The 22438-nt window shown below is 44.6% G+C and overlaps 1 protein-coding gene across 3 annotated transcripts; it reads left to right on the top strand.

Annotated features, from left to right (window-relative positions):
- Positions 1 to 438: 438 nt before the first annotated feature.
- Positions 439 to 22055, top strand: LOC107320080 (organic cation/carnitine transporter 2-like). 3 transcript variants are annotated; one of them, XR_001558129.3, is made up of 11 exons: positions 441 to 1048; positions 8110 to 8213; positions 8878 to 9032; positions 9659 to 9830; positions 10840 to 10966; positions 13796 to 13896; positions 15115 to 15329; positions 16453 to 16635; positions 17023 to 17158; positions 17705 to 17836; positions 18279 to 22055. XR_001558129.3 is itself a non-coding variant. In XM_015875573.3 (10 exons), exons 1-10 carry the CDS (start codon positions 656 to 658, stop codon positions 18364 to 18366), a joined length of 1674 nt encoding a protein of 557 aa, XP_015731059.1. In that variant the 5' UTR covers positions 439 to 655; the 3' UTR covers positions 18367 to 22055. The 3 variants fall into 3 exon arrangements, 1 of the variants encoding a protein (XP_015731059.1); XM_015875573.3 differs by lacking the exon at positions 17705 to 17836 and having other exon boundaries at positions 439 to 1048; XR_014935404.1 differs by lacking the exon at positions 17705 to 17836 and having other exon boundaries at positions 15115 to 15261.
- The last annotated feature ends 383 nt before the right edge of the window (positions 22056 to 22438 follow it).

Below are 22438 nucleotides of genomic sequence, written 5' to 3'. Positions count from 1 at the left end.
CATTGACCACAACGATTTGGCCTTGCACCATGCACTGGGCTCTGATCACTGCAACCTTGATGCAGCTTCCTATCACTGCTGCTCTGAATCCCCGCAGCTCCAAGAGGTGTTCATATTTTGCTTTTAGTCCTCCTTAGATAGCAGTAATCATCCTCCTACACCGCCTCTGTCCCATGATGGTCACCAGTGGGATCTCCCTGCCTTTATAGACCAGCATATTTCCACCCTGTGTTCCCTTGGGAGTGGGGACTGAGCGGCACATCGGGGTAAAGGCAGCAGGGGAAAGCAGACTGTGCTGCTCAGTAGCTGTAGCTCCCTATGTAGTGACTGGAAACAGGCACACATCAGCCCACATTCGGCTCAGACCCCCGTTCTCGTTCATCCCGGCCCATCCCGCCCTACTCCCCGCCGAGCCTCCGCCGCGCCCCCGTGCCGCCCGCAGTGCACGCCGGGAGCTGCCGGCCGGGTTGATCCGGGCCGGGCCGGGCCGCAGCGCCCGGCCCCACCTGAGAGCCCTGAGCCCGCTGACCACACCCCCGGCCGCTCCCCCGCCGGCGAGGCCCGGCCCATGGCAAAGAGCTCGGCCGGCGGCTGGGCGGCTCGGGGCCGGCCGTTTCCTGCCCGTCGGTAGCGGCGGGCGCCGTTGGGCTGCGCCATGCGGGACTACGAGGAGGTGACCGCCTTCCTGGGCGAGTGGGGCCGCTTCCAGCGCCTCGTCTTCTTCCTGCTCAGCGCCAGCATCATCCCCAACGGCTTCAACGGGCTGTCCATCGTCTTCCTGGCCGGTACCCCCGAGCACCGCTGCGCTGTGCCCCCCGGAGCCAACCTGAGCGAGGAGTGGCGGAACGCCAGCATCCCGCTGGAGCTGCGCGGCGGACTGACGGGGCCGAGCCGCTGCCGCCGCTACCGCCTGGCCGTGCTCGCCAACCTGTCGGCGCTGGGGCTGCGGCCCGGCTCCGACGTGCAGCTGGCGGAGCTGGAGCAGGAGCCGTGCCTGGACGGCTGGGAGTACAGCCGCGATGTGTACCACTCCACCATCGTCACCGAGGTGAGGGGAGCAGCGGGGCTTCAAGCTGAGCCCGCGGTCAGGCTCGTTTGGTGGGTTCCACCTGCAGAGCCCGTGTGTCAGCCAGGAGCTGCCGGCAGGACACGCCGTCCGCGCTGTGCTGCCAAGGGAGTGTGTGTGGATCTCAGCACTGCTGTCCCGGGCCACTCTCGGTGGCCCTGAGTGCTCCTGCTTTATATCTGGCATGCTGCATTTAGTTTGAGATCTAAGCTAATCTCTTCTGTTTAACTCCACTCGTAAAAGCGGTCTCAAACTGCAGTGTCTCAGCTCGTGTGGCCTGTATACAATGCCTGCAATTCAGCAGGTATCTGCTGGAGGACCTTGGGGAACAAGGATCGGCCCGGGAACAACGGGCTCAGTTGGCTTTATTGTTGGTGGTTCAAGGATGTCTCTTTGAACTCACACATCAAAAGGGGTTGGTTTATTTTCTTTATAAAGGAGGCAGAAGTCATCCTGCAGGTGCGGCAGTTGGATGCAGCAGGGGAGTCCTGTTCTGTGCTGTGCCACACAGGACCCAGAATTTGCTGCCTATCAGCCTGACACCTGCTGTCCCTGTTCAGCTCAGCTGTGTCCTGCCAGCAGAGCTTCAGACCCAAGCAGCCAGTGAGGCTGAGGCTGTGCTGCTTGTCCTTGTGTCAGGTGCAAGCTGCACAGACCCACAGGCACTGGTTGCCTTAAGACACAAAGAACTATTTGGGTTCCAAACTGCAGATAGGACTTTTCAGAAGGCTTGTTAACCATTTGTACCATTCAATTTCCTGTCTGTACATGTGAGCAACCTTTGCAGAACTGTAGCAATGTTTTCTGCCCAGTGGCCTTTGTTCTTTGCTCTGCCAAACAGAGATGGATGTTTGTGCCTGCTCACAGCTCTGAGCACTGAAATCCATCTCTGGTGAAGGAACGAAGTGAAGAAGAGACCGTGGGAGAGATGCCCTGTTAGCACAGGGGAGCATGGGCATGGCAAAATGTGAATTGTGAAAGCTTCCTTTGAACATGCACAGACCTTAGGGCTTGGGTAGCTGCCACAAGGTGTTGCCTCACCTGTTTCTTAAAGAACTGCTTTCTTCACAAAGAGTAAAACTAGTACCTGGTCATCAGTGCAATGTATGGCTATGAAGGGCCGATGTGCTCTCAGGACAGCTTAAGGTGGTTGGCATCCTCTGTAATACAGCATTTTGCAGGTGAATGTGCTGGTTTTGTCTTGAGTGCCCCAGTACTACAGTGGCTGTCCTGGTTGAAGCGTGGTTTGTCGGCACATTTTTCTCCCAGCTTTGACTCAGTGCAAGTTACAGTGTCTGAACTGTCAGCGCATCTTCCAGAAGCTGTGAGATCCCTAAGGAGAAGGAGCTGCTGATGTTCAGCTACGACTGCAGCAGCTCTGCACAGTTAGGCAGGAGTTTTGTGTCTGGGGGAGGCAGCGTGTGGTTGCCCAGACTTCATGCACCAAGGCAGTATTTTATTCTCCCTTTAATATTAACGCCTTGGAGCCAGTTTTGCAAGAGCTGTGGCCTTTCACACACTTGCAGGTTTTCTCTGTTCAACGTGTTTAATTTGCTGGCTTGGTGTTGCTGTTTTCATGGTTGACTAATGCTGTGTTTGGTTGCATATCTCCAACTCGTTGAATAATCATGAGGACCTTTGTCCCACATTTCAGGAGCTGACACGGGGAGGGGGATGGGGCATTTTTTAAGAAAGGTTTTTCTACAAATCTCTCCTGACTCCAGGGAAAACCCTCCGCTCTGTTTCTGCTCTGCACGGGAGACGTAACACATTCAGCTCTGTCTCATGTGACGATAGGCTTCCCTTTTTCCCAGCAGACATACAGCACAACGGTAGCCGGTCTGCCCTATTTAACCTGTTCCTCCGGAGCAAAATCCCTTTTTCCTCCTTTGCTTTTGGATAGGCTGTATCACGAGGCATAAGGAAAGCATTGCTTTAGTCAAAGTAACCGTTCCTCCCTGAGTCCCATTAAAAAACAAAAGAGAATGTAATCAGAAGAGTTTGTGTGTAATATCATATAGGGTAATTCAGGGGAAAGTCCAACTTCCTCTCCCAGTCCTGTGTGTGAATGCCTGGTATCTGCTGTGGGATCGAACTGAGCAGTGACTTAGGGCATTAATAGCATAGAGGAATCACATCATTAGTATACATTTGATGATGAAAACAGTTTGTGAGAATTCTTATGTACTCCCATATGGGAATGTTTCTTGTATACTGATACTTAAATAGATAAAGAGTTTTGTGTATGCATTCATTTTCCATTTTACAAACATGTGGTATTGTTCATGCAAAATCAGCTCAGTGCATCTTTTGTGCTCCAGAAATGCATGTTTCATGCCTTTTGTAGCCTTAATGTGTGTCGGTGGCTGTTTTTGCAAAGGAAGAATGCTCATTGTGGAGTTATTGCAGCACCCTGAAGCCTGCTGTGATGCCGAGGCTCTGGATGCTTTATGAACACACAGGGAGAGAAAGCTTCCATGCACATATGACAGCCCTGAGTTTTCCATTACACCAAGGGATTCTAGTCCTGCTGTGCTGGCAGACCCTTGAATAAGCGATGCCAGACCACCGGGCAGTGGTGACACCTGGAGTTACATGAACAGGCCCCATAGCTGTTCTGTGTAACTAAAGTTTTGCTGTTCTCTTTCTGTTGGACACAAGGAAGGCCGTGTTGTTAAGTAAAAGCAGGCCTATGACAAGGGTCTTAACTTCCACAAGCTTCCCTGGTCCGGGAGCCAGCAGCAGAGGCATGAAACAAAGTCAGGTGAGCCAGGTTCAGCACTGCTGGCCCCATTGTTCACATCTACAAGGTCTTCCTGTGCAGGAAGTCGCACCCTAATTTCCTTTGGTTCTTGTCCATTACAAACAGCACGTCCTCTTTACTGCTGCAGGGTAATACTGACTGTTTTTCTGGCTGAGATTGATATCAACAGTTTCTCCATCTCGGAGCTGCCCCAGCTATGAATGTGAATATGAATAGATAAGTACTAACAAGCTGTAACCAATTCGTGGGTGCAAAATGTGAGTGTTAGTAGTCTTGTCTGAAGGAGGGATGTCTCATTTCCAGCTCCTAAGTGGATGTGAATGGCAGCTGTACTGAAATGCTTTAAAAATGCACTGGTTTAAAATAACTACAAGGGAAGAAATAGGGTGAAAGCTGTGAAAGAACATCTAAAACCACTCAATAACTTGGACATCTGAATGGATTTTCAGAGGAAAAGTTGTTTAATAACGCTCAGCACTCTCAGCTAAATGGAGAACATTTACATGAGTATGATAGAGACCATATTCTGAATAGATGGCTGTAAGTACTCCATTGTGAGATGGGCCCAGGGGCTTTCTAAAAACCTGCCTTGCTTTACAGAGGGAAGCAGTTGGTGGGAGGGTGTGTAATGCTGGATTTGCTTCAAAACTTACTAAAAATGTTGATATTTTAAAAAGCAAATATTAGCACATGAGCCTATCCCACTTCTACTGTCATACGTGCAAACATAGCTGTGCACAGCCCTCAAAGGTCTTGGTGTTTGTTGTAGTTCTTTGTGTAGGGTTCTGGTTACCGGTATCGGGAAGCACAGTTGATCCTGAATTATGTTGTTGACTTTGTGATTATTTCTATAACTCTCCAAAGGTATTTGGTGGCAGTTTGTATCTGTTTGCTGTGATGCTGTAATTGCGAGGACTTTGGACATGTTGTGGAGTTCCCCGATGTTCAGACTTGCAATTGCCGTGTTATGGTATGTCGCCAAATAGTGGGTGGATTTTATGCTTAAATATTGTTGTTGTATTGCTATTTAGTGGTTAGTTTGTTAGTTCTGTTATATCTCCTTGGAAGAGGTGGCAAAATGCCAGTGAAAGTTGCACAGAATGAGGCATCTGCATCAGTGTCTGTGTGGAGCACTGCATGGTTTCATGTCAGAACTCATGAGGTGCCAGCTCTTCTTCCAAGGCAGCTGATGTTCTGCAAGCACAACGGGTACAGTATCTATACATAGAAAAAGTAGATAACCTTTACCTCTGTGTGGCTTTGAAGTGCACAGAGAGCTTGGAAGAAGTACCTTTTTTATATAGGATGTGGCAATGTCATCAGCTGCATTTGTGGCCAGTACTTGCCCTGCAGCTTTAGTTTGATGCCTTTATTTACACCACTGCCCCGTTCTCTGCAGAACTCAAATGTTTTGTCTCAGAGTCTGGATTTTGTCGTGATTGTGGAGGCACGTGTGAGATTGCTTTGGCTCTCAGCTCATTGTTGCAGGTATAAGGCTGCTCCTGAAGACATTGCCTTGACCCAGTGAGCTCTGCAGGAAGTATTTACAGCCCAAAGTACTGCACTCTGAGTAAGAAGATAAGCTTAAATCACAGCAGATTATATCCTCTTCCAAAGTTAAAATAATAATTGTGAGAAAACTCTGTGCCATGACATGAGCAGTGGGTAGCAGTGTGGAGGAGCTGACGCTTTTCAGGATCAGTAGCTGCTCTTTGGAATGAGGTTGAAACATATTCTTGTCCTGTTTGGAGCCACGGCACCTTGCTGAGGTGTGCCTTATCTGAGCCTCTGGGGCAAAGGCTTTGCTTACTCAAGGGATACCAGGAAATGAAAATAGCACATGATTTTTAGAGCACTGGGTCACAGCGCGCTGTGTCCAAACAGCCCTGCCAGCAGCAGGAATCAATCAGTAACTGCTCTTGGGATCCTCTCTGGCCTTCCAACTAAAATGCTTCAGTGACTTTCTTGGTCAATGTGCAGTTCAGGGAAGGGTACGGCTGCAGAGTGGTTCTGGAGGACTGATGCCATCATCAATATGAACAATGTAGACCTGTCTGGTGACTCATTAAAAAGCTGAGGGCTTCATTCATTTACTGACTGGGGTGAGAGGTAACGGACCTGAAAATCTGCCTGTTCTGATAGTTGTACACGTGGAGGTTTGGGCTATAATTAAGTGATATTGCACAACCAACATAGTTTTCCCTTGGAAACCCAACACTGAAGTTCTCTTCAGTGCCTGGTCCAAGTGCTCTTCATCGTAACAGATGCTGTAATTGTGTAAATAGAGTGGAGACAAAAAACAAGATAGTAATTAGGGCAGCATCTGAAGGACCAGTGTGGTTCCACCTGTCATGGCAGCGTAACACATTTCATAACCATGAACTTTTCCAAGCAGTGTCTTTATCTCAGTATTCACAGGAAATGTTTGTTATTGGGCACAACATGCTGGTGTCCAGCAAACCAAGTGTGGTGCAGGCTTGTGCTGAGCTGCAGAGTGGGGGACAGCTGGAAGGGGACATCTCATTCTCAAGCACAGGGTTCAGCTGGATAGTAAGGACTTGTTTAATAACAGGACTCTGTAATCGTTGAGCTTCATGTCTGGTTCCAGCAGCTGGCAGAAAGGATTCTTGGAGTGAATCTGTGTCAGTGCAGGATTTCTGCTGGGAGTGGAGCTTGATTCACCATCACGTAAAGGCATACGATAATCACAGAAGCCTCTGTTCTGTATGAATGCGGTGGTGACCATTCACTGTGTATTCCCAAGGCACTGTTGGCTTTGCCAGAGGTTCTTGGCTGCCATAGGCTGTGTGAGCAGGCATCACTCAAGTGTTCTTCCATCTATAACGCAGTGTTTGTTGGATGAATGCGTATTTAATCATATACATGTTAAATCACAGTTTTTAATCTACTTATTAATAATCATGGATTATTGTGGTTGGAAGGGATCCAAAGGGATCATCACATCCACTCCCTGGCTCTGCACGGGGCCACCCAAAATTCAAATCCTATTTCTGAGAGCTGTCCTCTGTTCCAGAAGTACTTTAAAAGCAACCAGGTGGAACCCACAGAACTGAACTGTTTGTAACTTGGGGTGGGAAGGAAGGAGTCATTGGGATCAGTGTCAGTATTTTCATTTCAACCTTTTTAGCATGAAATGAAAACTCGCCCAGTTTCCATCACTGACGCATCACGTGGGGCCCTGTGGGAGCTGTTTGGAGGGCAGCAGTCAGCAGGGCCTGGCCTTGTGTCACAAGGGTCGGTGGCCTCCAAATTCCACTGCTGTGCTCAGGACCTGAGGGGCAGCAGCTGCAGGCAGAGCCCAGCACTGAGGGGGGGTGAGGTGCATCCCTGCTGCTCTGTGCTTTCTTCTGGTATTTACCAATATTTACGTACTTTTTTTTCACTCCCTTAATGACCAAAACAAGATGAAGACTCTTTCCGTAACAGTTGATAGAGATAACAAAGTAACACAAATGCTATTTCCAAAAGGTGAAACTGTTGCGGGTAAGAGGGTTGCAAACTGTTGCAGTCTTCATTTAATAGGTATCTTTTTTTTCCTTCCTGTTTTTGCCACCGTGTATTTTCATTTTGAAGATGGTGTTTTGCTTGGCTTGTATTTATTTCAGCGTGTGTTCTGAAGGTTGTGAGTGATGCTTCCCTGGAGAATTGAGATCTGCTGGGCTCTGCAGGTCCTGGCGCAGACCCACACTTTGCAGTCAGGTCCCTGGTGAGCAGTGAAGTCTCTGGAAACCACATGAAAGTGTAATAAAAGAGGAGGAACTTCTCTCTACGTAGTTCAATTTCTCTTAACTTAGAAATGTGAGGTTTTAATGCAAGGGTTCACCATATGCAGGAAAAGAAGATCTGGGGTTTGTAGTGATGCCTTGCAAACCCGGCAGGATTCAAAGTGAGCTGAATGGAGAATACGATGAAATTGGGAGTGACTTTCACTTGCATTCACAGGGGTAGAACCATAAGTGTCAGCCATTGACTGTGTAAAGAAAACCACAGGAATCTACACCCGAGGTGGTGGTGGTAGTGTGGCCTCAGATGGGTGATCTGAAGAGGGATTGGAGCTGGTGTATTTGGCCTCTGTTGAGCAGCATTGTATGGTGCTAATTTTCTCAAGCTATGTCTGTGCTTTAAGTTGGTTATTGTTTTCTTTTGTGGAAGCTGTCTGTCCAGGGAGCACATTTTCCTCAGGCTCAGCCAACCTGCTCAGAAGGAGGGAGGGGAAATGCTGTTGATTTAAAGCCTTTCATGTTCTTTCTCCTTGCAGTGGAATCTCGTGTGTGACAATGACTGGAAGGGGCCCATGAGTACCTCCCTGTTTTTTGTGGGCGTGCTGCTTGGATCGTTCATATCGGGACAGCTCTCAGACAAGTAAAGTATATGCACCAGAACCACTGGTCTTTGATGTGTTTTGCAAGCAGTTCGTGCATGTGAAGTTTGGCACAAATGTTTTCTGTGACCATTAACATGTCCTAATTCTGTGACTGTCCAATCTGAATATACACAAAGCATATAGAGCACATGTCCTAACTTGAACCAGGATGTCACAGGGATCGCTGGTAGGGGTTATATTTACCACTTTATTTTTTCAGAGTAATCACTTCTGCAGCAAATTGGTTTTATGCCAGAAGGTGTAAGGAAGAGATGCTTTGCTTCTTACAAAAGTTTTCCTTGTTATGGTTTTTTAATATACTGATCTATGAACTGTTTGCTGTGTGGAGGTGGAGCATCTATTATTGCTTTTACATTGTAAGTAATGTTGCTGACAGCGAGTTGCCTTCCTGCTCGCTGTCTGAAATGAATGAATGGTGTTTCAGCACATACCTGAAGGTGACTTGGCTGTGACCCTTGGAATATTATTTTCTCGTGTTGTGTGGATCTCTTCATGTATTTAGAGTAGTTGTGCATGTGCTGTTTCCTGAATCTTTGCTTCTTGCAGATGTCATATTTCTAAGGATACACATGAGTCATTTCTTTCTGAAGATTTAATTCATGCTGTTCTTTTTTTTTTTCCTTTTCATCTAATCCATGGAAGATTTGGCAGGAAGAGTGTGCTGTTCTCAACTCTGGCAATGCAGACCATCTTCAGCTTCGTTCAGGTCTTCTCTACCAGCTGGGAGATGTTTTCTGCGTTCTTTTTGCTAGTCGGCATGGGACAGATCTCAAACTATGTGGCTGCGTTTGTTCTTGGTATGGAAGTCCTGCTGGGCACAGAATGCTGTCTGTTGTCTTGTGTGCTTTCCTGCTTAGGGCTGGTTTGTTTTGTCAAGAAATGTTCTTAAGAGTTTGTCCTCATCACATGTGGATGACTCATGCTATCTTTGGAAGCTTCCAGTTGATAGTAATGAAGTCTGAATTAATTTAATGGGTTACCAGAGGACTCAAGTGTTTCAGTTAATAGAGAAGTAGAGAATTCTAGAAGGTTTTATGGGTCAGGGTCTAATCTAGGCATCTCTGAATTAAGCTTTAAAGAAGCTAGTCTCTCCATAAGCTGCAGGAGACCCTGTGGAGATCAAGCTGAAGTTAAGTACTAGTATATCAGATGGTTATTAGTCCTCAGGTACAGTAGATAATAAAAACACAAAAATACAGAAGAGTTGGCTACTTCTAGCTAAAGAAATGCTATATGGTCTGATTAGTTACTTTTCATACTTATAATTACTGGGTTGATGCAAGATCATCACATGAGGCAGGTCTGTTGTGCCTCCAGTACTGCATGGCTGTGTTCTGTACTGCCCCATGGAGTATGTCTCAAAGCCAGTTATTTGTGGTTGCTATTATGTTAAAAGAATAACCTTTGCTCTTGTTCTGAACAGGCACAGAAATTCTTGGTAAATCCACTCGTCTGCTATTCTGCACGTTGGGTGTTTGCATCTTTTATGCCTTTGGCTACATGTTGCTGCCACTGTTTGCCTATTTCATCAGGGACTGGAGGACGCTGCTGCTGGCACTTACTTTACCTGGGCTGCTCTTCATCCCACTGTGGTGGTGAGTATAATGAAAACAGAAGACTTTAGACTTTAGAAGTCCTGTCAATGGGTTTTTAAGAGCCAGGTGTTAGCCAGGCTTTAGCACTGAAACTCAGGAACAGTCAGAATAGTGGCCACTGTATCCTTTGCTGTTCCCAATCCTTTAGACTTAAGTCTGCAGCTTTGTGAGTAATCTCTGTCTGACTTATGCCTGAAGAAGTTAGTCTCCATTTTCCTTGAGAGTTCTGGAAAATTAAGTGATCGTACATGAAAAAGGGGAAGAAAAATAAAAACAAAAAAAAACTTTATCCTTCTGTACCAAGTAGCACCAGTTAAGTGTTACGGAAGGCCTAAAGGCAGAATGAAAAAGCAGCTATTTTGGAAAGTGACATGATGACAGATCTGACAAGCTGTAGCTGTAGAGCAGTACTTGCACTACTGTGCAACCTCAGTACTTCCTGCCTTAGTTAATGAAATGCTGCTTTCCAGTGATGTGAACTTGTGAAGTTGAAGTCAGCCACATGGTGGTGGTGTTTCTTCACTTACGCATAAAAAGAATGTGATCGCATCTGGCTTCTCTTAGTGAAGCTGAAATACCTCCATAGATTTCACTTTCTGTAAACACTGTCACATACAGCCAAGTCAAGTAAGGATTTTTTATGCCTTAGTCGCTATGCAGGTGCCTCTTCATTTACAGAATGCTGCTTCTGTATTCACATTTCTGAATTTCTTTCATTAAGCCATTTTTTTCCCCGTACACTGAAAATTTCTGTTATTTTTTCTTCTTTCTTTTTTCCCCTGAATCATTCCTCAGCTCTTTGTACTGTTACAATACACTGACACATTTTAGTCTGTTCTTCAGCCTACAAGTCAGCTCTTGTGAACCTGATTTCTGTTGTCTTAGCTTTTAATTTCTACAAGATGTGTCAAGTTTTGTCAGGTCTTTGTGCCTGGAACAACACATGTTGGTGTCTGAAGCAGTGAGTTCTTTGGAAATACTGGCATATAATTCTGAATCTTTCTTACAGGATCATTCCGGAGTCTCCACGATGGCTGATCTCTCGGGGACGGTTTCAAGAAGCAGAAGACATCATCCGAAAGGCTGCAAAAATTAATAAGGTTACAGCCCCAGATGTTATCTTTGACCCTAGTGAGGTAAGATTCACTTCACAGTGTGGTTGTTTGCTGGGCTTGCTAGTTATCTATGGAAAGCAATTAATTTCGAGTTTTGACTGCCACTGTATCATGCACTTCTGAAATGGTTACAAGTTTATCTTTTGCCAGAAAAGCTTTAAAGCAAAATACCCTTTCACTGTTTGTTAAGGTTTGAAAAGCCCTTACTGTCCCAATTCCATGCAACATTCAAATGAAAACAGCTTTTTGAATATGGTTAACAGCTTTATTTTCTATTTAAACCACATTTTAGGAAGAGAATGTAGTTAATTTGGTTTGCATGTTGCTTTGTGGTCTGAATGCGTCCCAGATGAAGCCAGCAAGTTAGCAGGAAGTCTAGTTTATCACAGTGATAAATACAGTGGATCTCCTTAGCCCAGGCAGCTGGCAAAAGGTTTCTTTAGGTCTTCCAGGCATCTGAGACCTGGCCATGTGGCACCTAACAGGGAACTCAAAGTCTCCTCATCTCAGTCTTTGTTTTTCCTCCAGTTTCTGATCTTTTTGGACAGAAATACCTGATTCTGAGTGGTTGGATATAGATAATGCTTACGTTCTGCATTTTATGCTTGGCACTATAAATGTTGATCTTCAAGTTCAACTTCTACCACATAGAGGAGATAAAGACTTGAGCATCCTTGAACTGGAGTAATTAGCAGTAGAACTGCTTGTTTCCTTCAAGTACCTTTTGGTGTCCTTAAGCTGTAGAATGAGTTCTACATTCATTTATTCACAGGCCAGACAGACAAATCATTTGCATAATCCAGGGGAATGGGCACCTGTCTAGGCATCTATTTGGGCACAGTTGCTCAGCTGTATTCCCACTGACACTAGACTGTCTAGTTGTTGATAAGAAAATTGATTACTTCTATTCTTGTGTATTTACTTGATTCACAAAGGCTCTCTGAGCCAAATGTTTAGTCGTTAAACTCAGAGGTGTTGCTATTGAGGCTGAAAAGGCTTCATTTGGCTTGCTTTAAGCTTGAAAACTTGCCCTGTGCCAGCAAGACAACAGAAAATGAGCTCTGGCTTCAACATTCGGGTAAGGTCATCATCCCTGGAATGCCTCCATTTTCTGTTCTTAGAAATACTGATCTGTTCCCCATCTCTGAGCAGCAAAATGCTTCACATTTCCCCAGAGAGGGGGGTGGATATTTCTGATCACAGAGATAAAAATCCTGGGACATCAACCTCCAGAAACACAGTTGATGACTCAAAGAAAAAGGAACTAGATTAGCAGGTGTTTGTTTAGCTGCAGAACTCCCAACCATCTTTTTTTCTTCTTCATTTTTATTGTTTTAAATAAGTTGTGACACAGTCACTTGTGCAAAGCCTTTCTTCAGCTGCGGTCTGTTTATCTGTGTGCTTTCTGAAGAAGGTTGGCATCTTTCCCCTGAGGTCTTAGGAAACATGTTTATGCTGCAGCAGGATTCTCAGAAACAGGCTGGCCCTGAGGCACTGTGCAGCTGGAACGGAGAAGCTCACAGGGCTGCTGCCATGGAGTATTCCTCTGAAATGATTAGACTCTGAGGTTTCAAAACCAATTTGGATTTCAAAACCAGTTCAGATTCAGCAGGTGACTGTTCACAAATGTTCCATGGAACATCAGCAGGGCCTGGTTGGCTGAATTGGCTGAATAAACAGGTTTGGATGACGAGTTTCATTCCAAATCACTTTGCCTTCCCTTCCCTTGTAGTTTTTTGCTCTCCCCTGTCCTGCTAAGGGACTGTATTATCTGGCAGGGCTCTTTTTTTTTCATAATTGATCTAAATTTTGCATTGTTCCTGGTTTTGTTGTGGTTTGTTTGGGTTCTCTTTTTTCTTTCTTTTTTTTAATGCTTCCTGTTTGTAGATATCTTGGCAACAAGGAGTGGCAGAACTGGAAAGCACAGAGGAAAGGTCATGTGATTTAAGAGAAAGGACTGTGTGCTGAGAAGCTGCTGCAGCTTGTGCAGGGGGGAGGCTTAAGCATAGGCTGATTGGAAGCTATCCAGTGTAAAGAACTGCCTTTAAGAGAAAATGAAGATTTTATGAAGGCAAATGCACTGAACTTTGGAGTGCGTGAGCAGTAAAATGCAATTTTATCTTCCAGGTCTTAAGAACGAAATATTGCTTGGAAACAATATTCTCTTGGCTGCAGAGGGTATATAAACCTCATGCTTTTGAGACGTGGAGGAGAAAATACATGTTTTCAGTTGAGGGACAAGACTCAAGGGTTCTGTACAGTCCCCAACATATAACTTGCAAAATATCACCTACCTGAGATGGAGGAGAGGCGGATGAGGAACTAAGTTTAATGAATGGTTGCTTTTATCTCTTCCCAGCTTCTTCCACTGAACCTGTCTGATGTTCTAGGGGAAAAAGAGTTTAAGTGGTACTAATAGAAAGTAGAGGATGCTAAGGTTGGCCAGACAGAAAGAGTTCAGAAGCGTTTAAAGTAGTGGGTGCACTGTATTGGAGTGACAGTCTTACTTTGTGATCATTTTCACACACCATAGTGTTCACAGTGTTGACAAAAGGAGTTCAGTCTTTCAATTTGTAAATCCTTTATGGAGTCTAAGGCAAAGAAAACGCTTACTAATTTCAGCTCAAACGTTAAGTGACTTTAAGAAGGAGCAGCTATTTTTATAGATACTTGTGCCCATATACATGTTTGGTTAAAAGCAAGGCACCTGTTTCAGCTTTTACAGCATATCAGAATGGTCCCACGTGTACTCAGAATACTGATGTGTAAGCCAAGCCAGTGGGCTTATTGTCATAACTGTTCCACTTGTGGGATGCTGATGTTCTGTGCTTTTTGTTTGCTTCTTTCCAGCTGCAAGATTGGAGTTCCCAGGGCCAACAGACATACACCATTTTGGATCTAATGAGAACACGAAATATCCTCACTATCACGATTATGTCAGTGATTCTGTGGTAAGCAGAAATGTGGTTGAGGAATAAGTAGACACAAAAGTAATAAAACAATAAGGAACTGCTCTTTGAACACTGAAGTGTTCTAAAGAGGTATGGGCAAAAACGATGGCCTGAAGTGGCATCATGCTGTTTATGTAGGTTCTTAGTTACATATGCTGAAGGGCACGCAGTAGATGAAGTTTTGCAATGAGAAAAAAGAGTCAGCGTTGTGGAAGTTAGTTGCATATCTTAAGCGCTCTTGCAAATCCAGCAGAAAAGTATTTGGAGGCTTTGGGCTAGTTTTAAACTGGTTTTACCTTGTTGGTCAGTTACCTAATCTGCTTTTAAATCATTTCCCAAAGTGTAAAGCATCCTGTGCTGGTTCACAGCAACATTTCATATATAGATCCATGGTATATTCTGAGTTATGAATTGAAATTCCCTGCAAAAGGTGTAATTCATCAAGGTTTGCTGGTGTGATAAGCTAAGGCAAACAGCTACTAAAAGTGAATTCCAGCTAGAACAAGTAGGTTTGTTTGTTTGTTTAATACAAAAATAACCCCTAAAAGCCCCGTGTTGTACAGCATCACTGAAAATCCCACATAACTGCTATTGAAGAGAATAGCTTTTACTGGTGCATCATACACACCAACAGGGGGATTACCTCTGTTATTCCAGGCAGTTTATTTTAAGCAATTGAACCATGAAGGTTGTTCTCCTTTGAAGTGAGAAGAAAAGAGAACTTAATTTTGGTCAGTGGTGCACTTAATACTGTGCAGTAATTTTGCTCTGGGTTCTGCTATAACATAAATGCAATGGGAAGGGAAGTGCTGAGTGCTCTGTGCAGGTCTTGGACACGTGCTGAGCCAGTATCCTTATTTACCATGTGCTGCTTGCTAGTGAGGCATAACCTCCTTTTCCCAGTACCTCCAAAACAACGTAGATTTTATCTCCAGAGATACTTGTGTGTTTTCCCTGGTCATATGTGCCAACCTGGCAGTGACACAGTTATGATGGCACTGTTCCCAGCCACTAAACTTCATCTTGTTAACTCAGGCACAGAGCCATGCAAATGCAACTTGAATGGTATCCTGCCAACTTTGGGCACGGTAGAGAAAACCCCAAGTTGTTTGGATCTGCTATGATGCCATACTCCTTTTGTCTGAGCTCATTCAGCAGGGAGGGTAACGACCCAGAGCATTCTAAAGAACAATCTGACGGATCATGTTCTTCTTTCAGGATGATAATCTCCGTTGGTTATTTTGGACTTTCTCTTGACACGCCCAACTTGCACGGCGATGTCTATGTGAACTGCTTCCTCTCAGCAGTGATTGAGGTTCCAGCCTACATTATCTCCTGGCTGCTGCTTCGAAATCTCCCCCGACGGTATTCAATGGCTGCTGCGTTATTCTTGGGAGGCTGTGTTCTTCTCTTCATTCAGCTGGTGCCTTCACGTATGGAATCATTAGTTGATCTCAAACACACGTGATAGGTGAAGTCCAGTGCCATGCACTGGGCAGATGTGGAGGAAAAGTATCCTGAAGGGACTAAATATAGATGTATGCTTCCTATTTTTGCCATCCTTCCTTGGTTCTTCAGTGCACCAGCACTGGGAGCTCACAAAATATAACGATTGAGATATGTTTTTAAAGATAGGTCCTTGATTTTGTGGTGTGGATGGATCAGTGCCGTAGTCCAGTTTTGGCCTAACTCAGATCTTTGACAAGGTGCTCCAGTAAACTCATGGAGGTTACCTGAAGGCTGCAGAACTTGCTTCTTAAAGACTGCTATGGACTGTCGTTAGGGCTGTTTAAAAGTTAATGTGGAAGTATTTTTGATAAGCAGAGATGCTTGCACTGCATTAAAGTTAATAGTTAAAATGTGTGGCAAATCTGAGGAGGTCAAATTAACATTTATTGGATATCAAAACAGCATGCATCTTCAGGGTGGTTAGACTGAGGGTTGTAAACTCAGTCTGATGAGGAGGTCAAATGTAATGGCAGAGTAGTCTTGTTGCTTAGCACTTCTTTATTCTTTGATTTGTAAACAAACCAGGATGAGTTTATTTGACATAGGTAATGCATGAGGCACTTCGTTTTTTTTTGCCAGAGTTAGTTGGAAACTGATAAGATCTGTTTTGATTTTTCCAATTTTCAATCCAACTGTCCTGGTTAAAGTCAGCTCAGCATTGTAGAATTGACTGGTAGCTTGAAAAGTTAAGGAGAAACCAGAGTAGCAAAGTAAAATTAACTTCTTCAAATGCTTAACTTTGCTCAGTTTATTAAAAGGGGACGTATGACATTGTTTGCAAGAGCAAAGATCTGCCTCCAGGAATCTTGAGAAACCTTTTGAAGTCATTGCCCTGTTGTACTTATTTTTAAACCTCCTCAAGAGGAAAGTGGAAATTGTTGGGTCCTAGTTTAAAACAAAGAAGTTGCCCTCACTCAGTCACATGTGCAGGAAAAACGGACACCAGATAATGCAATTAATTACACAGGAGTTATGCAATCACAGTAAATTTACTGACTATCATGAACTGCCAAGAGTTTTGTTGAAGTTCTTGCATTTTAATTTCAGATATTCGTGCCCTATCTATTCTCCTGGTGATGTTAGGGAAGTTTGGGATCACATCTGCCTTTTCAATGGTTTATGTTTACACGGCTGAGCTCTACCCAACAGTAGTGAGAAACATGGGAGTTGGAGCGAGTTCCATGGCCTCCAGGCTTGGCAGCATCCTTTCGCCTTATTTTGCTTATCTTGGTAAGTGAATGTGCTGGGAGGACACTGATGGCTGGAAAGCATTGCTTCAGTGCTGCCTGCAAGGCTTAGGACAGAACTGAACCTGAGTGCAAGACTCAGTTGCAGGGTATAACATAAACTGAAACAAAATCAGTTCTACTCATTCTTGAACAGCCCCCTCCTCACAGGCATCATGAGTGTGCCCACAAAGACTGTCAGCTGTCCAGCACTGCAGTGCTTGTGTCCACGTGGTGGGTCTAGAATCTGTTGTGACACTGTGGAGGTCAGGGGGCACCAGCTGCTTTGGATGCTATACTGAGGGGATTTTGTTTTAACTAACAGCTGTTCTGAAGTACAAACATTGTCAGTGGCTTGAAACTGAAGCTACTTTTTGTTGCATTCTGCTAGGTGCCTATGATAGATACCTGCCTTACATCTTGATGGGGAGCCTGACTGTGCTATCAGGAATTCTGACTCTTTTCCTGCCAGAAAGCTATGGTATGCCTCTTCCTGACACAATTGAGCAAATGCTGCTGGTAAAAGGGTAAGTATTGCCTTCTGATTTTTATACATCTGTTTTATCTATAAATGTAAGCGTATGCCTCTGCCTGTTCCCATTTGTAGAGCTTTGCTGAAGTATTTGATTTGCACTAAAGTGTTCTGGCAGTAGGAAGGGCTACAGCACAAGTAAGGGCCAATATACACGTGTACCACAGAAACTGCTGGTTAAAAGTCAGAATTCTAACAGGGATTAGTGAATTATGAAGAACTGTCTAAGGGACGTTTTTCTGGAGGGAGGTGGGATGCACTGCGCTAAGAGAGGCAAAGTGTCTTTTCTGGTAGGATGGCTGAGCCGATAAGCAGAACTTTAAACTAAGGGAGGGGCAGCCAGCAGCAGCCTTGTGGGGGACTGGTGGGTATGGGTGACGTGGAGGAAAGGGCATCTACAGGGTGCTGTTTTGGGGAAAGACAGGGGGTGGGGGAAGGCACTTTCTGGGACATCAGCCTGCTGGGGTGCCTCTCTGAGGTGCTTATACATGGTGCATGTAGCATGAGGAGTAAACATGAGGAATTAGATTTGTGTGTACAGTTGCAGATCTTGTTGGGATCACGGAGATATGAGATGGCTCCCACGACTGAAGTGAAGTCCCTTGCAGTGAAGGGATACAGGCTGGAGAGAGATAGGAAGGACAGACTTTGCTTTATATGTTTGCTTTTAAAGGTATAGTGACATTTTATGGATATAATAACCAGCTCACTGACAAAAACATTTTCAGCCCACAATGGTGAAGTATCAATTCTGGTTGAAAGTAGGATATCTTTTTTTCCTTATTTAAATGGGCTTCATTTTTAGCCTGTGTGTTTTAAATGATTCTGCAGTATCAAACTGACACAAAGTAATTTACCTCCCTAAGTTCTTAAAGCAGTGCAAGTACTGCTGAATTCTTCCAATTTAGGTCAGCTGACCTAAGGAAGCATTGAGAGTTGGGCCTTCTGCCATGATGGCTCCAAGTGAAGCCAGTTACCCACTGTTAGAAAAGGACCCATTCAACTGAAGTCAGCAGAAAGTTCAACTTAGATTCTGTAATGTCCAATAGGGTTCCCAGTATCAGTCTTCTTTCTGTCTGCTCTGTTATTCTATTTTCCTGTTTCTTTCTTTGCAGACTAGAATACAGGCCTGCATCTAGTGCCAAAAGGAATTCAAAGGATGAAGAAGAAAATCCAGAGATTTTTAAGAGCACTTCTTTTTAATGAAACACCTTCTTCCTGGTGGACTGCAAGTTAAATGGATTTGCTCCTAACGCTCATTCTAGAAAAGGGCTAGTGGCAACACTTCTTCCTGCAATTTTAACCTTATTTATTAATTTAAGCACTGTGTTCCATGTATTCTCTTTTTATATGACCACAAATACTGTGTAGCCTTCACTGATATATTTTTTTTCAGCCAGTTGTTTTAATGCATTAATACCAAGGAACAGTATCTGATCAGACCTTTGGAAGTAAGTGTATACTTGAAAGTGAGCTCAAGGGCTGGCAGAGCACCTGGACTCCACAGTGAGTCTTCTTCAGAGCTAATGGCCATCAAGAATTTAGAAATGCTAGAAAAAGCTGCTAATTACTTTTGATTTCTTGACTTCTGTCTTTGGACAGGAAACTTATTTATTACAATGCAAACATGCCTCTGATCTTACTCAAGTGACTTTGCACGTGCTGAGTTTGCTAGCAGATTCAGAAAGATGCGAAGAAAGATCTTTGAGAATGAGTTTTAACCTGGTGTGTTGTGATTCAGTGTGGGCTGAAAGGATGGTCTTGCACAGGGCACAGCATTGAGGTTTTGCTGACAGAGTCCTCTGGAATCCAATGCTGGATTGCAGCTACAGCTTTCTGATGGTGTTGTTTACATCTGACACTGGAACACGGCCCACTTTGGGGCTGTATTTATTCCAAATGATGCAGAAGGTTTTTGCCTGTGTGTGGAGAGGGTGGTGGTGGTAGTGTGAGCTTCCTCCCTTTTGGTGAGTGCTTGAATGTCTGAATTGCTTGGGTTTTTAAACCATAGTCTGTGCAATGTGGTTGGTGGAAGTGATTCTCCTGTCCTAGTTCTGTCCTTCCTGCACACACTCACATACATGCACATGCACACACTACCAGCAGTACATGCCACTGTGCTGAGAATTCCCGAGATCAATATTTACAATGCATTTCTGACCACTGGTCTTTGATTCTCAGCTGCCAACTGTACAACGCTGCGAGGTCTGTTATTTCACTGCACTCCTGTTCATTGTTAATATGAATTATGTTAAGATTGTTTTTAAAAAATCACATTGAAAATCTGCTGAGACTGTTCCTTGGGTCACAGCAGCACCCGTTGCCTGTGTCTGTTTAAATGTGTGCATACACGTGGTCTCATTTGTGCCATTCTGAACTCACACTGCATTACAGTGTGATGGATGTGTGTAGTGAAAGCATTCATCCCGTGGCATTTGTTTTTGTGTTGTCCTGTCTTGTAGAGGCTGAATATGCAGAACCAGAATTGTGCTGCTTGGGGCTGGTGAGGCCTTTCTGGCTGCTGGCCCTGGAGCATTGTGCTGCTCTGTGCCAACATGCAACATCAGCTGCTCCGAGGCTTTTGTTAAGCACAGCTCTGTACCCTGTCCTTGCCAACCAGGCTTTCTTAAGCTGTAGGGTTTCACTGCTTTCCCTGCATCTTCTCACCTACTTGCTCAGTGCTGTGACTGCTGGGTGCAGCAGGGAGCTGGTTGGTGATAGAGTGATACAGGGAAACTCGCTATTGTCATTGTCAGCTCCTCTGGGAAGAGAAATCCCCAAACTTTGGCAGGTTCCACATTATTTGTGGTTGGTAGAAGGCCCTTTAAAATGCACCTTGTGATTTCAAAATGGAGCATATGTGCAAGTAAACTTCAGGAAAGTGCATGAAAACAAGCAGGCTGCATGGTGTTGCATCCCAGCACCCCAAGTCTATGATTCTATTTGTCGCATCCCCCACCTTTTCCAGAATACTCATTGCAATTGTAAGAATATGCTCTAAAAGTCAGCACAAGTGATTTATGCCATGTCTCTGATAGGAACCAGCACATTGAAAAGCAGCTTTTTTGTGCTGCAGGAGAAACCTCACCGCAGGAATTTGAGGCCAAATGTTCAGCTGTAACTTCCTTGTGATGAATTTGCCAACACAAACAGCCCTGTCCCATGAATCTTTTCCTGGAAACCGTTTTGGAAGGTATCTTGAAGTGTAAGATGCATGCCTGCCTGGAACCTGGCATTGGGAATCCCTGCTGAAGCCCATTCGGTGCAGTTTCATACAGGTTATGCACCTTCATGTGTCTCAACAACAGGCTTTTGTTCTTGATGATTCTAATGTTTATTAAGTGCTTGTTTGGGATTTTTAGTATGATTAAATTGGGGGAGTTTCCTGGTGGTGATTAATCCTACTACAATGACAACCTCTGTGTCACAAGTTTATGTTTTCTTCCTCACTAATCTTGTAAAAATCCAGAAGTGAGTCAGAATCAATCTATTTAATACAGCATCCTGTGGTACTCTGTTTACTTTCCTCTTCTGCCCTAATCCTCGAGCTTATCTCTGCAACAGGGAACTTGTTTTGGTGTGAAGTCAGAATCCAGCTGTCAAGTATTTCCTAAAGAACCCCGGGGGATGTTTTAATAGCATCACTGGGCAAGCAGGATGTGGGTGGAGGGATGGACCCAGCTGTAAGGGTGATGTCAGTGCTGGCAGCAGGTCAGATGGGCACCAAACAGGCTGTGGATGCCTTCAGTACCAAACGGTGGGGTTTAGTGCTAGGATCAGATGGCACCCGGTTATTGAATGTGCTGCTTAGTAGTGCAGAATCTGTTCTGCTGCCCCTTGTGGAAGGCCTTGTTTTGTGAAAGCTCTCCTGTTATCCTTAAAGAAGTGAGGAGTGATGCTTTGTAAGGGGTCGGGCAGAATCTGCATATGAAAGAGGGGCTGTGGTTTGGCTGAACTATAACCTGGGAAATGCAGGAGGGCTGTGATGCCCTTAACATGCATTACAACCATTGAGATCTCTGGTCAGGGAACATCACTGCACGCCACAGGATCAGCAGTGAGGAAAACAGCATTAAGGCATTGGCTTGGGTTCATTCCCAGCTGTTTGATTCCTTTCATCTCCCTGGGAGAGATGCACAGCCCCACGACTTTGGTTTCTTAGCTCTGAAAGTACCACAGTTTCTTCAGCCTGATATTCACATTCAGTGTGTGATTCCCTGATACAGCTCTCCTGGCTCTGGAAATTGTGCTCTCATGAACATCTTTGAAAGATGAAATGTTAAGAAGCAGGTGGTTCAGGATGATTGCTGACAGCCAGGCCAATGAGAAGTATCACTTCAGCATTAATTTCCTCTATGCACTTAAGTATGTTGTGAAAGTGTTGTTCTTCCAGGGGATTTTCCTATTGAGAGATGATGGTACTGTATTGCTGATCTTGTGGAGCTTGAGATGAACGTGAGTTATCCCCACCTCTTTACAGCTGCTTGTGTTTCATGGCCTCACCCACAGGGGTTCATTTATCAGCTCCCTGGGGACCGTGAGCACAACAAGCACCTGAGGAAGCGGTTGGGACCGTCTGTGTGATTAAGTTCGTGTTGCAGTATTTGTAGGATAGGACCTTAACTTGTAAAGCCTTTGCTTAAAACACAGAATCAGCTTAGGTAGCACAACGAGATGCTCATATGTGCCTTTGGGGTGTTTTGACCCGCTGGTAATGGCCACAGCCTTGTATATAGAAATGTATGGAAATTTCTTCTGGGAATGTAAATACTCTTAACTAAATTGTTTCTTAACCCTGTTGTTGTTTGGTTTTTTTTGTTTTTTGTTTTTTTTTTTTTATAGAAAAATGCTTGTTTGTAAAATTCTGAATAAAATCATATCTGGGATACAAATAACAGAGCTGCTTTTTTATGTAGTCCTATAGATTTTATGATGGTTGATGTGTTCTAAGCTAAGGGTTGGGGTTGGGGTCCTTATAGCTTAGCAGTGTTTGCAGCTCCTCTGGGTCTGTACAAATGGTCCTCAAAAACCTGAGCCACTCCGCCAACTTTATTTCCTCCCAGCCACGAGTTCAGTGTGACAACAGGCAATCAGTGAGGTGACACCATGGGGCACCTGGAACTTGCTGGGCTGCTGATGGGCTGCTTGGCTGCAGGATGATCTGTGGCTTGGAATCCTCCAAGGAGCTGGAGACAGAGCAAGGTGAAGAACTGGTGTTTAAGTAACAGCTCATTTCCCGTGGTCCCTGTAGAACATGGAACTTGATTCTGGAACC

This window comes from Coturnix japonica, chromosome 18 (genome assembly GCF_054131305.1).
Source record: "Coturnix japonica strain WE chromosome 18, WE-NBRP24, whole genome shotgun sequence".
NCBI classification, from domain to species: Eukaryota; Metazoa; Chordata; class Aves; order Galliformes; family Phasianidae; genus Coturnix; species Coturnix japonica.
The sequence above is the reverse complement of the archived record's forward strand: the minus strand, read 5'-3'. Positions and strand labels throughout refer to the sequence as shown.